Source organism: Nannospalax galili, unplaced genomic scaffold, assembly GCF_000622305.1.
Source record: "Nannospalax galili isolate Female #2095 unplaced genomic scaffold, S.galili_v1.0 scaffold208, whole genome shotgun sequence".
In the NCBI taxonomy this organism is placed as follows: domain Eukaryota; kingdom Metazoa; phylum Chordata; class Mammalia; order Rodentia; family Spalacidae; genus Nannospalax; species Nannospalax galili.
The window spans coordinates 597,983-615,628 of record NW_008357998.1 but is presented as its reverse complement, the minus strand read 5'-3'; the positions used below and the strand labels follow the sequence as shown (position 1 = coordinate 615,628).

The 17,646-nt window shown below is 40.5% G+C and overlaps 1 protein-coding gene across 1 annotated transcript in view; it reads right to left on the bottom strand.

The window, feature by feature from the left end:
* The window catches only part of Eps8 (epidermal growth factor receptor pathway substrate 8), a gene marked incomplete in the record, with an annotated part of 199,901 nt that overhangs the window by 67,809 nt on the left and 114,446 nt on the right, over window positions 1-17,646 (bottom strand). The window contains 2 exon segments of the mRNA XM_029557658.1: window positions 4,007-4,083; window positions 5,737-5,815. Of these exon segments, the coding sequence (XP_029413518.1) occupies window positions 4,007-4,083; window positions 5,737-5,795 (136 nt within the window).

Genomic DNA, 17,646 nt, shown 5'->3' with positions numbered 1-17,646 from the left:
AAAGTTACTGGAGGTTTTTATGTTTATTTTTTTATTTCTTATGTGTATGAGTATACTGCCTGCATGTATGCACGTGTACCTATGTCATGCAATGCCTGTGGAGGGCATCGGATCCCCTGGAACTGGAGTTACAGATGGTTGTGTTAGCTGCCATGTGGGTGCTAGAATTTGAATCTGGGTCTTCTGCAAGAACATTCAGTGCTCTTAACCACTAAGCCATCTCTCCAGTCCCTTTGTATGTTGATTTTATATTCTGCTCTAAGAGTTTTCTGTCAGAGTCTTTAGGGTGTTCTGTTTCTAGAATTCTTTTCATTTTATTGAATTTTTGAAAATTTCAGACAATAGATTTTCATCATATTTAGATCCCCTACCGTTAATACCACCATCAAATCAAATCTGTATCCCCAGATGCCCTTCAGTGTGAGTCCATCCACTAGAGTCTGGTTAACCTACTCAGCATCACACCCTTAGAGAAGATGGATTCTCCCTCTCCCAGCAGCTATTGGCTGTCACTAGTTCCTAAGCTAGGGTTAGGATTTCTTACCCAACTCCCCATTTCCATGCTGAGATTTTGTCTGGTTTGAGCTTTCATAAGACTTGTGCATGCTGTCACCACTGCTGTGAGTTCATATAGGTAACTGACCATCTGTCTAGAAAACTCTATTTCCCTGTGGTCATCCACAACCCTGAGCTCCTATTGCAAGAGCTCCCTGCACTGCATCTCAGCCCTCAGGCCTGCTGGTTATTCTTTAGGGTCATGTGATAGGATCATATCATCTGCAGGAAGAATAACTTACCTTTTCCTTTCTTACTTGCAACTCTTTTACTCCCTTTTCTTATCTTATTGATCTGTCTATGGATTCAAACACTATATTAAATGTGAATGCAGAGAATGGATATCTGGTCTAGATTTTGATTTTGGAAGAAACGTATTCAGGAAATGCTGGCTACAGCTTTGTAGTCTTCTTTATGGCTGAAGAATGTTCATTTGAAGTGCATGTGTACCGTGCAATGCCCATGGAGGTCAGAAGAAGGCATTGGATTCCCCTGGAACTAGAGTTACGGATGGTGGTTAACTACTATGTGGGTGCTGGGATTCAAACCCAGGTCCTCTGCAAGAGCAACGAGTGCTCTTAACCACTGAGCCATCTCTCCAGCCCCAGATTATGATCTTTTTTGTGTTTCTGAATTCTATTTTGCAAGTACTTCATCAAGAAATTTTGTAGCCATGTTCACCAAGGAAATCGATCTATAGTTTTACTTTTCTTATGCTCTGATCCAGTTTTATCATAGAATAATAACAGCTTAATAAGATGAGTGTAAGAGTACTCCCCCCCATTCTACTCTGGTTCCTCGGTTTGAGGAACACTGGTGTGTGTTCTCCTTTAAAGGGCCAATAGATTTCAGAAATGAATCCATACATTCCTGGGCTCTTCTTTGTTGGAAGACTTTCTATTACTGTTTCAATCTTATTGATCATTACATATCTATTTAAGTTCTTTCTATCCTCTTGGTTCAGTTGGGGTAGGTGGTCATATGTGTCTGGGAATTGTTTCTGCTAGGCTATGTCGCCAAAATGCACATAAGCAATGATAATCTGTTATTTATCTTTGAAATGACTAAAAACATGGAAATAGACATAATGATAAGCATGGTCTAGCAAGCTCATGGGCTTAAAGATCTCCGTTTAGAAATGATCAAAGGAATTATATTATTCTTTAAAAAAAAATTAAAAACTCTCCACTGCATTTCTTCAGTTGACTTCAAGATCCCTTAGAGTCAGGAATCTAGCATTACTAGTTCTGTTACGAGTGCACATTAATACAAAAGAGATATCTACTGAATGCATTCTCCATGTTTACAAGCCACAAGTAACTAGGCCATGGTAAGACTGTCTCGATATGGTTCGTACCTGAAGATAAATAGTACTCTCAACCTTAACCAGTGAATGTCGGTGAACGCAAAAACACAAACACTGTACGCACAAAGTATTAAGAATAAAAAAGGCTGAGTGCTGAGCCCTGAACATCCCCCTCTAAGGCTCAGGGAACATTGCAGAAGAGGGAGGAGAATGTGGAAAGCCAGAAGACAGAGAGAAAGGCTCAGAAATGCCATCTTCTGGGCAGGACACAATCATTGCAATCAGGAACTCAAAGCAACTACAGATGCCTGCACTGGAGCTACACAAGACTGAGTCCATCAACAGCCAGGCATGGGTGGAGAAGGGGTTCAGGGGATCTGCTCAATGTGTGAACTATTTGCTACTGATAGAATCAGGGAGAGAGGGAGTCAGTTGTGTACCCACTAGTGACCCCATAAGGCTCCAATGGATAGTTTCAATCCAGTGGTCACACAGATGGTCCTGGTTAAACTAAATGGGTCACAAAACCAAAGCAAAAGTCATGAACCTGGAAAAGGTACTTGTAAGGAGGATGAGGGGGTAGGGGGTTGATAAGAATTTGAAGGGCAAGTAACGAGAGCATATTATGTATGAAATTGTTAAAGAACTAATTTACTAAGAAAAAAGGAATGTCTCAATATGGTACAAAGAAAATTGAAAACAATGTTAGTCACAATGTCACAGCCATTAAGAAAAAATATTCATGTATGATATTAAATCCATTTTATGAATATATTATTTGCATTAAAAAGTCAACTCTCTAAGAATACCGCAAAAAAGAAGTATCACTGAACTTTAGGATTGTTACATGTCATCATAGCTACAGAGGTATAAATCTAGATAACATCAAGTAATTCCAAAACTTAGAAACGTGATTCCTTCCTACAGCGCATTAAAAAAAATAGAAAATATATACAGAACTTTTCTACTTACATAGCACTTCCTAAACAGTTTACTGTATCACTTAATTATCATGTGAGCACTATCAGACAGCAACATAATAAAGATGAACTTAGGGTCAAAGACTTGAAGTAATTGCCCAAGGTCATTAGGCTGCTATGTGGAAGAATTGCATTTGAACATGAGAATTCGTGCTCCACAACCTTTGTTATTAAGCCCCTTGCTATCTGATTCTTGACAGTTATGTAATCATCAAAGGCCATGAAGATCCTGTACAAACAAAAACCTTCTTAAACATGTCTGAAATAATTCCAAAGTCCTCAATTTCTTTTTTGTTGACTTGTAGTGTATCTTAAGTTTGTTTGGGGGGGGGTCTTCTTGAGACAGGGTCTCCCTGTAGCCCCAGCTGGCCTGGAACTCACTATGTAGACCAGGCTGGCCTTGAACTCACAGAGATCTGCTAGTCTCTGCCTCTGGAGTGCTGGGATTAAAGGCGTGCGCCACCATGCCCGGCTATCTTAAGTTTTATATGGGCTTGTTGGGGATGTTGCAGTTGGTAGATTGCTTGCTAACATGCATAAAATCCTGGGTTCCATCCCCAGTGCTGCATAAATTGGACATGGTGGTAAGTGCTTGTAATCCTAGGACTCAGGAGGAGGAAGCAAGACGATTAGAAATTCAAGGTCACCCTCAGCCACACAGGTCAAGGCCACTTGAGATACATGAGACTCTGTCTCAAAAAAATTATTATGTACATGTAAGGCAAACTACAAAATCTACTGGAAGTATTAGAGAGACAGCTTGATTATTTTGCAATCCAGGAAGAAATTTTATCAGGAGGAGATTTCAGTCATACTCAAGAAAATTCAAGAGCTCTGAGGGAAAAGGTGTTATCTGTGGGCCCACAATTATCAGATGCACTGGCCACAGAGGTCAGCACTCATATTACAAATAACACATGGGAAAAACCTCAGTGCCGAGCACCTCTGAAAGCATTCAGCTCATTTCATTTAGAGTTCTGGGGCACGTGGGAGAAGCAGAGTTCACAGCGTGGGTTTTGTGAAGATGCAAACATAACCAATATCTAGGCAGCGCTGCTGCATTTCAAACCATAAAAGCACAGTATGAGTTTGAACCATGGCACTGAAAATCAAGCTGTAAGAAGTGGTTAGGCACAGAATCAGCCTATCAAATAGACCAACGTACCATAAAGGGCCTTTGCACTTGTTTTTGCACTGTGATCTCTGTCCATCTGGGAAAATGCAGGTGAAGATCCGTAGCCACTGTGATAATAATAAATAATAATAATATAATAATAATAATATAATAAGTCATTGTCAAGTTAAAGTCCAGCAAGGGTCATAAAAATGCATAGTGAGAAATAGAAAATGTCAATGTACCATAATCACAAGGTATTTTTTTAAAAAACATACCGAGTTTATACTGACTGAGTTTGACAACAGGAACAAGATCCAGCTCTGGGGAGTGGTGAATAAACAGAAATTGCCAAGGACAACTGTGGTTACTGTTAAGTCTCAGGTCCTCTCAAGGCCAAGTCCGAACTCCAGCCAAGAGAACTCACCAGTGCTGGCCACCAGCCACCTTAGTAGAATATAACTTTCCCTACTCAGTCAAGTTCTGAGTGGTAACACAGTTACAACAGCCTCTCAATGGTAGAAGCTATCATAGAATAAACAGTATTTTTACAAATAGTATATAGTTAACCTAAATAACATTTTATCAGCACATTTGACCTGCTTTATCATATAACTAGGCTGAGGCAAGCAAATCTGTGTGAGTTTGAAGCTAATTGAGTCTACATAGTGAGTTCTAGGTCAGCCAAGGATAAACAATGAGACCCTATCTCAAAAAAAGAAGAGAAAAAGAAAGGAAGGATGAGAGGAAGGGGTAGAGGGAGGGAGGGAGGGAGGGGAATATTCACTCAATGAGGCACACCTAGGATGGATGAATAACTGCAGAAATTTACAGATTGAAAGCTTTTCCATGGAAGGGTGAGGGAACACAGACCACACCTCTGAAAGCTTCAGAAGACAGCAGCCACTCAGTCCAAGGCTGTGGTTTCAGGTTATACCAGGAGCTTTGGGGATGGTTCTATTCACCTGATTTTTTTATGAAATTGCTGTGCACAATGGTAAATATCTAGATTAGTGGCTGAAGGATCACTGAACACTCTTCAGTTGTCTTACGAATAACCACAGAATGCTCCAGGGACATCCAAAGCCCTTCAGTACACTATGCTTTTGATTGCAAAAAGCAATAAAACATAAAGTTCCAGACTGAGATATCTTCCCACTATGTGACAGTATGCCTGCAGCTGGGGGCTGGTGTTTACTCAGCTGTCTCATTTGTACCAGATACATACAGTAAGCTTTTAATGATATCATGGGTTAATAATTAAAAAGGAGACTACTTATGAATGAATAAGGAATGGACTGTACAAAGAAATATAACTAATCTTTTCATTAAAACTATGTTAAGAACTAGAGGAGAGATGGCTCAGTGGTTAAGATGACTGCTCTTGCAGAGGATTCAAGTTTGATTCCCAGCACCAAACTATTGGTGCCTAACAACTGTCTGTAACTCCAGCTCCAAGGGATTCAATACCTTCTCTGGCCTCTGCGGCACTGTACAATATAGGCATGCTTACATACATGCCAGAAAAACATTCATACACCTAAAATAAAATAAATAAATAACTTTAATAAAAATATGTTAAGAACTAGCCGGATATGGTGGACATGCTTAAAATATCATCCCTTGGGAGGTCCAGGCAAGTGGATTGTGAGCTTGAGATCAGTTCAGACAACAGAGCAAGTTCCAGGCCTGTGTTACATACACAGTAAGATCCTGTCTTTTAAATAAACACCACCAAATCATATCCCTCCCTCCAAATACACAGAAACCTTTCAACTTACTTCATTTGCGATGGGTAGATTCCATACCCACTGGGATGGTTAGAAATATGACCGTTCATTACGGTTCTCACTCTATGTTCTGAAAGAAGAAAGGTGCATAGGTCAGAGACAATAAACGGTCAGGACATCTCAGTTTCAGAAGTTACTCATTCAACAAACATGCTTTACTGCCGGGAGTGATACTAGAAAGGCAAACACAAAGGTTTCCACCCTCAAAGAACTCAGGAACTCATGTCATGGACACATAAACAGAGATCCAGCTGGCCTTCACACTAACATAGGCACACTGAGAACAAATTTAGGCAAGTTAAAGAAAAATTCTAAGTATTCAGGAATAAGACTATATTCTACCCACACTCTTTATTGACTGTAACTTTGTAAGATGTTATCCTATCACTTCAGTGTGAACGTGACGTAGACTTCATTTAATGAAAAACTTAAAATACAGAAAAGCACCAAAAGGCAAGCTGAATTCTTTAAAGGTATGCTGAAGAGCTCGTGTTTAGCATGTGTGAGGCCCTGAGTTTGATTCCCAGCACCCCAAACCTCATTGGCTTCACCTCCATTCAAACAACAGCCTCTTCATTGTCTGTCCATCTTTTTATCTTCTATGTAGCTGTCCTCTTATTCCTTCTTCCTTCCCAGCACATTTAACAACATCCTACACACACTTTGATGCATCGTTTTCTCAAGAGCATATTCACTTAAACATTTCTTTCTTTCTTAGCAGATAATTGTCAAAATCAACACCAAGTATTAAAGTTCGGAAATTATTTTTAATTGCACTTTACCAATGGAACAAATTTCCTTCAAATGGGCTTAGTGAGATGGCTCAGCAGGCAAAAAAAAAAAAAAAAACCAAAACGCTTGCTGTGTGAAGCCTGACAACCTGAATTCTATTCCTGGAATCCATGGTGGAAGGAGAGAAAACAGATTTCCAAAAGTTGTCCTCTACCTCCACATATGTACTGTGCCATGTGCATCCCCCCATAATAATAAATGATTCTTAACATTTTCCTTCAAATAACATGACTAAAAATAAATAAACTTTCTCATTTTGAATAGAATGATCTTTCTTTTCTATTCATAAAGATGAAAGCATTGCTCTGCCTGATTGATGTACAGTTCTGGATATTTAGTCATCCCTTGGTTCAATGACACTAAACCATTCTGAACTGTTTTCTTTTTCTATGTATGTCCTTTCATTTATATTGTTACTCCCTTTGAACTGTCAAGGTGGATATACCTCAGCTTTACTATAATACAAGGGCCAAGTTGGGTAGGAGCATGCAATTACTGAGTGATGACTCCTTGACAGGTACTAAGATAGCTATTGGGACTCCTGCGGTGAACAAATTAGATATGGTCTCAGCTACAGAGCCAATAGTTTGGTGATAAAAACAGAAACTCTGCGAATAGATATATAGTTATAAACTGCAGTTACTATAAGGAAGAGAACATTCCTAATGTTAAGGGTATACATAGGGGATATAAGAAGGAAACAATTTAGATTGAAAAGGCATTAAAGAAATGATATTCAAGACCTGGTAATTTCCAGTTCATTCTTCCTGGCTCTTTCGATCTCTTTTTAATCAATCACTACTGTCCCCAGGGAAGCCTTTACTGACCTTCCTGAATAAATAAAACCACACTATCAGATACTACCCCAACTACAAACAAACCTTCAAAGTTCTTACAACAAATGTAGCTTCACATTTGTTAGTTCATTCCTGACTTCACTGGACTATTAGTTCTCAAAGGGCGAGGACTTTTGTTTGAGTCTGCTGTTGTTCAAACACTGAGAAGACATTGGGTATTCAATAGGTGTTCATTAAACAGTTGTTCAAAGCCAGAAAGAAGACAAAGAGGCCCAGTCCCTCTTTTCAAAGACCATAGTGTAGTCTTAAAAAGAAAATTAGTTTCTATAGAACAAATAGTAATTAAGCTCCAATGTATAGGGCTCTATTAGAAATCCAGTAGACTTTTAGAGGAAGAAAAGTCACGCAGTCTGGTAGTTGACATTGCTCTTAAACAATGGGCAGAATTCATAAAGATCTTCAAAACACTATAATTAATTCAAGCTCTCCTGAGAGCGTTTTCACATTTATCTACTACTTAAAGGCAAATTTCTGGATTAAGGAACTGAGGAAGTTAAGAGATGCAGTATCCCAAAGCAGGCCAAATGGTTACACTGGTTCACAAGCAGAAAGGACCATGTGACCTGCATTTTCCTAGATGCAGTAAGTAGACCACAGTGGTTCTTTTGGGAGGAGTGTCCTTTACACACCAAAGCTGGAAAATAACCTTGACCACAGAGACTGCCAAATGGGATTACAGTGAACCTAAGTGAACAACTGGGAAGGGGCCGTGACCTTCCACTAGCTCCCACCGTCCCCCTCCCCATATGTTGCTCAGCAACTTCTCCACAGTTTACTTCCCCAGCCCTGCTACCTGCCTGAACTGTAGAAGAGCATCATGCTTGGGTCATTTCTTCAGACGTAACTCGCTTGTAAGATCCTCATGTATCTTACAACTAATAAAAATGCCTAGATTTCCTCTTATTTATCAGCCCGTGCATTAATCCAGTTCCAAGACCCAGACAAAAATCTCATCCAAGAACTAAAGGGCAGAGCAGACTTCTCTCCCCACCAGAACAAAGAAATAGTCACCTCTTCAAATGGCTCAGGAGATGGTTTAATTCATAAAGTGTTTACACAGCAAGCATAGGGTCCCGAGTTCAATCCTCACAACACTTGTAGAAATGGTGGTCTATGTCTGTGACCCCAACACTGGGGAGGGGAAAATAGGTGGATATGGTGAGTCCCGGGTAAAGAGTGACCCTATTTTAGGTGGTCATTTTCATTTTCATGGGAGGAATATTCCCACCAGGGCAAATTTCAAGCTGTGATTTAACAGCAATTTATAAAAGTCCTTGCTATCTCCCAATATATAAGAGCTCATAGGGTACTAGAATGTTGTTACATTCTAGAATTGGGACTGGCACTGTTGGTCTAGAGCTAATGGGGTTGGGATGCTGCCATTCACAGAAGACTGAATCCCAACGCTGTTTCTTGGCACTGACTGGCCTGGGCAAGTCAATTCAGTGTCTGTCTCAATTTTGTCATAAAACAAAGATGATTCTTCATCTGCCTAGTTCACAGGGCTGGTGGAAACATCAAATGGGGCAAATACAAGTTTCTTCAAAAAGTTTTCTTTTAAAAAGAAAAAAAAGGAAGAAGAAATGTTCTTTCACAACAGGCTGGTTCATTCAGAATATAAATTAAACCCCTGGGGCTTGCACTGATTTTGATCTGGTTTGCATTTCAAAATCACAGCAGCTGGTATTAATGAGAAACAGGAGCCACAGCACCTCCTCTCGCTGTGTTTGGATCTTCATAAGAATCGAATAAATGTGTGGTTTGTGTTCTGTTCTAAAAGAGCGATCTGTCAGAATAAGAGAACATTGGGGAAGGGAATAGAAAATGTCAATTTGCTAAACTCAGTTTCAAATATAGGAACTCTCGCTGGGCCACTGTAGTTTCACTTGTCACTGTGATCAGGTGGCATTCCACATGCAGGCTTTCATATATCTAATCACAGCCTTTGGAGTACACACCTCCCAAAGGAAACAATTATCAGTGTTTTGTCTTTCCTCTAGGCTTTCAAGGATGTGCCCAATTAATGCCTAAGATCGCCCCTATAAATAATTTGAGAGGGAGAAATCAACTTTTTTCAAACAATAGGTGTTTTTATTGCCATAATGTTTATCATGTTAAAGACTCCCAAATGCAGTTAATTATACCAGTTAACTATTTCCTTCTACTAAAAGTGTATGCTACACCCAACTATCTGATTTAAAATAAAAGCTTCAGGGGCTGGAGAGATGGCTCAGCAGTTAAGAGCACTGGATGCTCTTGCAGAGTACCCAGGTTCAATTTCCAGGGCCCACATGGTGGCTAACAACTGTCTGTAACTCTAGCTCCAGGGGAATCCAAGGGCCTCATCTGACCTCCATGGGCATTGCACGACATGGGTGCACTTACACACATGCAGACAGACAATATATTCATACACATAAAATGTAAAAATAAATAAAATATTTTTAAAATAAAATAAGAGCCTCAATTCCCTCATGAAAACTTTTCTGGTCATAGTTAGTTTTTCTTGTTCTCCACATAAAGAAACGTCCTTTCGTAATTACAAAGATATAAGTAATACATGTGCAATCTAAATTAGCACATCAAAGAAGGGAAATACTACAATATTTAAAGGAAAGGAAGTAGGATATGTGAAAAATCACTATAAGAAGAAATAGATGAGGCTACAATCAGGCTAAATTCTGGGCAGAAAGTTGTGTCTTAAATATAAATAAATGGAATTTTGACTTCCTCATCTTCATTCTCACTCGTCAATTTTCAGAATGATGAATGAGGATGCAGTCCAGGCTCAGCATCACACAGAACCACCCACCCAACCTTGTGACCGGGAAGCTGGGAGGTCCTGTGCACTTCTGAAGCCTTGCTCTCTCAGAAAATGCCACATACTTATTGAAGTGCTTGGATCTGGCAGAAGGTCCTGAAGTATCTATGCCTAGATTTCAACTCAATTTACGTCTCATAGTAGAAGTTATAATTAAGGAGGTTTATCATCAATGTGTACAGTTTTAACTACATGCAGGCAATATACTCTTACACATAAAATAAAAACAAAAAGAACCAATGCACCAATACCAAGATTTCACTGTTCACTGAAGCAACACTTCATTCTGCTGTTTACCTAGTGTCTCTGTTACAGTATCATCGTCACGGTATTTGATTACAACTGGTCCTCTTGTTTCTCTCAACTCCTCTGGACTGAGAACATTACCCCCGGTTCCTTGGCTTCTGGAAACTATTAGATTCCTAGGTCTTCCAGAAGCAACTTATTACAAACTGCCTTAGAAAGATAGAAGTGTATTCCTCACTGCCCTGGAAGGCAGCAATTGAAAACCAAAGTGCATGCAGGTGGAACTTTCTCTCACCGCTCTGAGAAGGCTTCCCACGCAAGCATTCACTTCCTGCCTGGTGGACAGATACATCTCTGTGATCTCAGCCTTCATCCACACACACTCTTCTCCCAAAGTGTGTCTGTGTCCACGTTTCCCTCATCTTTTAGGGTGACAGTTATAAAGCACCTATCCAAATGACATCACACATGTAGGTAGAGAGAGTAGGATGGGAACATATCTTGGGGGTGGGAGGGCACAGTTCCCTGCATCACAATGACCTTGATTGTTTTGTGAGTTCTATATCTGACATTCTGTATGGTGTCCTTCAAGTAGAGTCTGATGACTTTCTCATGATTAGCCTGAAGTGACATATTTAAAGAGGAGGAACACAGAGTTCTAACATGCTAACCTCATTTCACTGCATCAAGGATACCTGATGTTAGCCTGACTCACAGTTGTTCGTGGTCCCCACAGCCACTGTCTGGGTTCCCTTCCTCCCACTGCAAGGCTCTTGAGGAGTCCCTCCATGCAGCCAAACAGCAGAAACGTTATCCCTTGTAGCTCTGGAAGACAGACCTCTACTGCCTGAGAAGGTAGGGTCTTCAGTAATTATTTGGAAGTCTTCAATATGAGAGACTGAGCTAATCTCCCCCGTTTATCTATTTAGTCTTTGTCTTTATAAATGAAGTTGAACCAATAGAAATGCATAAAGGGGCTTAGATTCCATTGGCCAGAAACTCAATTATTTCTCTCCTGGGAAAGTCCTATTGCAAGCGTTTCAGAAAAGAGCAGAGCTACAGTTCAGTTCTGTACTGGGCATGGAATACCAATTTTCAAAAGACAGTGAGGAGAATGAGAGCATGGGCAAGACCCAGCCCTGCACAAAGGACCTCGCGAGGGCCGCCACAGGATGAGTAGAATTTTAAGAAGGTCACATCATCTGAGAACTTCAACTCTTCCCAGAAGTGAGGGCTTCTTGTGTTCAGATTCTTAGAAGAGGCAAGATATTCACAGTGGGCATCTTCTCCCAGGAGAACAAGGAAGGACTTTTCCACAGCTCATTTCTCACCTGAACACATTTCAAAGAGTAACACTTTGGACTGAGAAGTAGAGAAAAATTATGCCAATCATCCTGCCCCATGCCCCAGTAATGTTTTTGAAATCGCTAACATTTTGAATCTCTTTGTGTAAATCAGCCTTGAGGACTAGCATTCGCTGACCGTCTATGAAACCTCCTGGAGAGACCCTGTGTTGACCTCCAGGTCATTGAGCAGCATGCACCAAAAGCCACTGAGGACCTCGTGACACATTTTCATTGTTAGATTTCCTTCCTCCATGGCAGAGACATATGCTAAATCTTTACAGTTCAACATCTTTCTTAAACAAAGGCAAACAAATAGAGAGCCATTGGGGCCTGGCTGACATAACTGGGGATTGCGGGAAGGCAGAGCAATGCACTCTAAGAATTTTTTTAATGAAACTGACACATCTGAATTCCTGTCTCACTCTGATGTGTTAAATGGCTTCTATCAGAGTAAGTCATGGGGCATTGTAGGCACAGGTAGAAGAGTTCTAGCCCACAGATGAAAAATAACATTTAATATTTAACTATCTGTTACCACATGATTGCCTCCTCTGCATTAATTACAGCAAAGGACATCAGCCATAAATAATAGGTAATTCACTCTGCATTTTCCACATAGCTCCGTACAACAATCAGTATTTTACAAAGTAAACAGTGATATTTCTTCTGAGACAGGGTCTCATTTTGTAGCCCAGGCTGGCCTGGAATTTGGTATGTTGTGTAGGTTGATGTGAAACTTGTGGTGATCCTCCTGTTACAGCTTCCCAGCTGCTGGGATGACAAGCATGAGCTATGTCACCTGGCTTGAACAACATATTTTTGCCAGTTACTACAACCTACCAGGCGGGACATGTCACCTTTAAGCAACTGATGTTCTGATTTCTTACCACTTTTCTAAATTATAAATATTCCCTGAAGGTTATTTCAATTTAAAACATTACTAGGCCACAGGCAACTTCGTTTTTCAAAGAAGTAAAATTCCAGCTTTTTAAAAGCTTATTAGTAAAGCTTTCTAGAGTATTCTAATCCAGATGCATGCATCACCAAAAATTATTTCTCATATATTGCATAAAAAGATGTTTTGTCTAGGCAGGGCATGTAGCTCAGTTGTAGAGCATTTGTGTAGAATGTGTAAAGTAGTCCTGAGTTCAATACTCAGTCCTGGAAAAAGACAAGCAAAATAAGACGCTCTTTCATATTTCAACTTAATTTCCTGCCTGTTACCCTACTCAGATGCTGAATATTTCCATGAAAGAACAGGTACTGTCCTACCAAGGAATTTTCACCACTAGCATTTGTCTCTTGTTAGCAACACATGACTTTACAGGTCCAGTTGCAGGCATGATGGCTACATGGGGCAGGTACCTGCTATATTAGAAACTTTACATACTTCTTTAGGTATCAGAGTGTGTCAAGACCACCACCTGTAACTATGGACGTCCAGGGATGTTCGTGAGCAATAGAAAAGGTAAAACTTCCAAATTATGCTAACTGTTCCTTACTCAAATTACTTTCAACATTTTGTTGGCAAAGACAAAAATGCCCTCCTTTGGAAATATAATTTTTTCATTTATCTCTGGGAATAAGGTATCTTCATATGCTATTGAAATCAATGTGGGGCCAGGAAGATGGCTCAGCAGGTAAAAATGCTTTCTTTCCAGGCAAGTCTGATGTCCTCAGTTTGCTCCTCAGAGCCCGATATGCTATTGAAATCAATGTGGGGCCAGGAAGATGGCTCAGCAGGTAAAAGTGCTTTCTTTCCAGGCAAGTCTGATGACCTCAGTTTGCTCCTCAGAGCCCATGGTGGAAGGAGAAAACCAATGGACAACTGAAAGTTGCCTTATGACCTCCACACACCTGCCACAGCACACATGTGCCTCCCCCACATCATACACACCAATAATAATAATAACAATAATAATTTTAATGAAACCAAAATGACAAAGACAAAACAAAGCAAGGTCAAAAAGCCAATTCTAATCATCTAACTCTGACTGGGTATAAAAATAGCCCAGCCTATCTTCCTATTGAGAAGACAAATCTCTGGCACTTTCCTCAATTCAGGGAAGACCTGGGGCTAAAAATAGCTTCCTTGAAAACTTTCTTATCTTAGAAAGAATGCAGGGCAGGAGCATGGCTGGTTAAGCAAATAGTGCAGGGCTAGAGAGATGGCTCATTAAGAGCACTTCCTTCCTCTACAGGATCTGAGCTCAGTTCCCAGCACCCATGTCAGGCAGTTCATAACTGCCTATAACTCCAGCTCCAAGGAATTGACACCCTCTTCTGGTCTCTATGAGCATGCACACACATGGTATATACATACAGAGAAGCAGACAAATGAAATAAAAATAAATCTTTTCTTTTTTTTTTTTTGAAAGACTACATTATAGGTAATGTAAGAACAGCAGAGTATGTAATTCAAGAGACTTATGCAAGGACCAGATCTGAAGGCAACACTCCCTCAAAAAGTGACTTAACCAAGGATGAGGATTTTTCAAATATACACAAGAGAGACATCCAGAGTATTGTGCATAGTACCTAGAGACAAGCAGACAGACTATGCAGGTGGCGTCCTGGGGCTGCGAAGGGCAGGGCATTGGGTTGGAGGAGCCACACTGGACAGGCCTTGACGCTGGAGCTGAGTCAGCCTTGGAGGAAAGAGCAAGGGCAGGATAGCACGGTCCACCACCCCAGCAGTGCCTGACAACAGCCTCAGTGGTAGCGAATCACAGCAGGTGAGGATGGAGCAGAAGTGCAACTCTGGACCGCAGAGAGCAAATGACAGACAGACCCAAACTCCATCAGACAAAATTAAAAAGAAACTATGTCAGGTGTAATTAGAAACCTTTGAAAATTTGTTAGATTTTTGTCAGAAGAAGTAGAAAAATTCAGTGTTGACTTTTCTATGGAAATGTCAGGCATAATGCACTAACTCTGTTTTCTTCCATGTATAATCTTTCATATTTTTTAATATTTAATTTATTTTTATTTTATGCGTACAAGTGTATAGCCGGCATGTATGTGAGTTCACCCGTGTCATGCAATGCCGTGGAGTTCAGAAGAGGGCTTCAGAGTCCCCTGGATGGTTCATAGCTGCCATGTGGGTGCTGGGAATCGAACCTGGGTCCTCTGCAAGAGCAGTCAGTGCTCTTAATCACTGAGCCATCTCTCCAGCCCCTCTTTCATCTTTTTTGATGATCGTCTTCTTCTTAATTCTTGCGTTTTCTGTGAATCGTTTTCTGTGAATCGTTTTCTGTGTATTTATTCTCCACCAGAAGTGCAAATCTCCTGATGCATGCAAACACTTCCTGTTTTACAATCATTCCATCAGATCCTCTCACTGAAGACCTCTCTCTGATCCCCAAGTTCCATCTAACCTACACAGCTGTTCAGCTCCCATCCCAGATCCAAACTCAGCACCACCCTACACATCCTCTTCACCTTCCTCCTGCCTAAGACCCTTCCCTCTGGCTCCCCAGTTTCTCTCTTACAACTTTTTACCTGTGTTAACAAAACAAATATTTCAGGAACCTCTTGAGGAAGAATATGAAAATGCAAATTTCAGAAGATTTACATGAATAAAAATGTTTGTCTACCTTGATTCAGGATTGATTTCACTTGCCTTTAAATTATATAAAGAAAAAGTTTTTTAATATTTTATTATTTTTATTTTAAGCATATGAGTGTATTGCCTGCATGTATGTGAGTGCACCCGTGTCATGCAATGCCACGGAGGTCAGAAGACGGTTTCGGATTCTGTTGGAACTGGAGTTAAGGACAGTTTGTAGCCGCCATGTGGGTGCAGGGAATCGAACTCAGGTCCTCTGCAAGAGCAGTTAGTGCTCTTAACCACCGAGCCGTCTCTCCAGCCCCAGGAAAAAGGCTTTAAGATTTGTTTTTATTATTTTTATTATGTGTCTGTGTGTGCCTCTGTGTGAGTGAATGCCGTGTGTGTGGGTACACAAGGATGTTAGAGGAGGGCATTGGATCCCTAGGAGTGGGAGTTATAGGCAGTTGTGAGCTGCCTGATGTGGGTGTTGGGAACTAAACTTAGGTTTTCTAGAAGAACAGCAAGTGCTCTTAACTGCTGAGCCATCTCTCTAGGCCCCAAAATGGACATTATTTCAGCACAAATTTTTGAAGTCCTTGCTCTTCTGTGTCAATGCTGCTGAAAGCCAGAAATCAGTCTATTCTCAGTCATTTGAATAAAGCAGCCTTTCTCTTTTTTTTGGAATCCTAAAACCTTCATCTTTCTCCCTAAATTCTGAAATTTAGTCATTTTTATACTGATGGAGGGAGGGGTACAAGTTTCACTGGTAACTCAAAAGGCCCTTTCAAACTTGAAAATCATTGTCTTTAATTAAAGCTCAGGGAAAAAAATATGTATTTCTGGGTTTTGTTGTTTCTTGTTGATGTTGTTGTTTCTTGTTGATGTTGTTGTTTCTTGTTGTTTGTTGTTGTTGTTGTTGTTGGTTTTGACAGGGTCTCCCTAGTCCCAGCTCACCTGCAAGTCACAATGTAGACCAGGCCTTGATCCATCTACCTCTGCCCCCCGAGAGCTGGGATTTAAAGGCATGCTCTACCATACCTGGTGTGTATGTTATTTCTTAACTTCTTCATTACAACTTTTTCTGAACATGTCAATTATGTGCAGAGTTGGACCTCCTGGGCTAAGTGTCTACTCACAGCGGCTCATGGGTTGTCAGAGGCCCTGTGTCTCACAGGGTCTCTGCATCTTTTATGTCTTTTTACTGTGATTTTATTTGGAGGAAACAGAATTAGTAAATGTTCTTAGTCTGCCATTTTTCTGTGGCATTTTCTGATGGCCCAAAAACTATTAGCTAATGGAAAATTCAAGAGTAAAGTCACCTCTAATATGAACTTGAGCAGTTCTGGTGACTATGAACCATGAAGCCAAGTTTATACCAAAAACAAAGGTTCCATAGAAACTAGAGTGGAAGTCACACAAAAAGTAAAGGAAGTTTACATCAGTCAAAGTCAGCTGATATTGTGGTAGTATATACTTAGCTACCTTTATTATATCAACAAACACTGCGTTCAAATCCTAGGGAAAACTAAACTAAACTGCATATAAGTGAGGTAATATCCCCAGGTAAATTGGGCTTGTTGTTTATGAAAAAACTAAGGCTCCAACTGCTGTTCTAGAAATGGAATCATAGCTTTAAAACCATAGCAAAGGTCAGTGCTTAAATGAAACCTGAAATTCATCCTTGGGTGAAAAATTGCTAATTGATACATCTTCAGTAAGAGTTCATATTGGTTTAAGAAAAGCCCAGTGTTGCCACACCTGGTGCCCTTAATACCAACCCTCTGGAGGTGGGTGGATCTCTGTGAGATTAAGGTTAGCTTGGTCTACAGAGAATTCCTGGCCAAGTGGGGCTACAGGATATCACAGTGAAAGATTTATCGTCCTCTTTTTTTTTTTTTTTTTTAAAAAAAAAAAAAAAAAAAAAAAAAAAAAAAAAAAAAAAACGCTCACGTGAATGACTATAATTTAGAACAAACTATTTATGAATTACCCCAAAACAAAAGCAGATGTATGTATGCATTCACCTTGAAATTTACATTGCCTTCCTCCCTCTGCTTCCCTGGGCCTGCACCACCCTCCACAGGCCGCTCTCCTACACGCAGGCCTCTCTCCTGGACCAATACAGCTCCTCAGTGCAGTTCCCAGGAGTCCTTGGGGCCTCTTCCCGCCCGATCTGCCTTTGCATCTCTGGGTGGCATGGCCACCAGCTGGCCTAGACCAGCATCTTTCCTGGGCCAGGCTCCCAGGCCAGTCCAACCCCCAAATTCCTGAGGCCAAAATCTTTCCTGG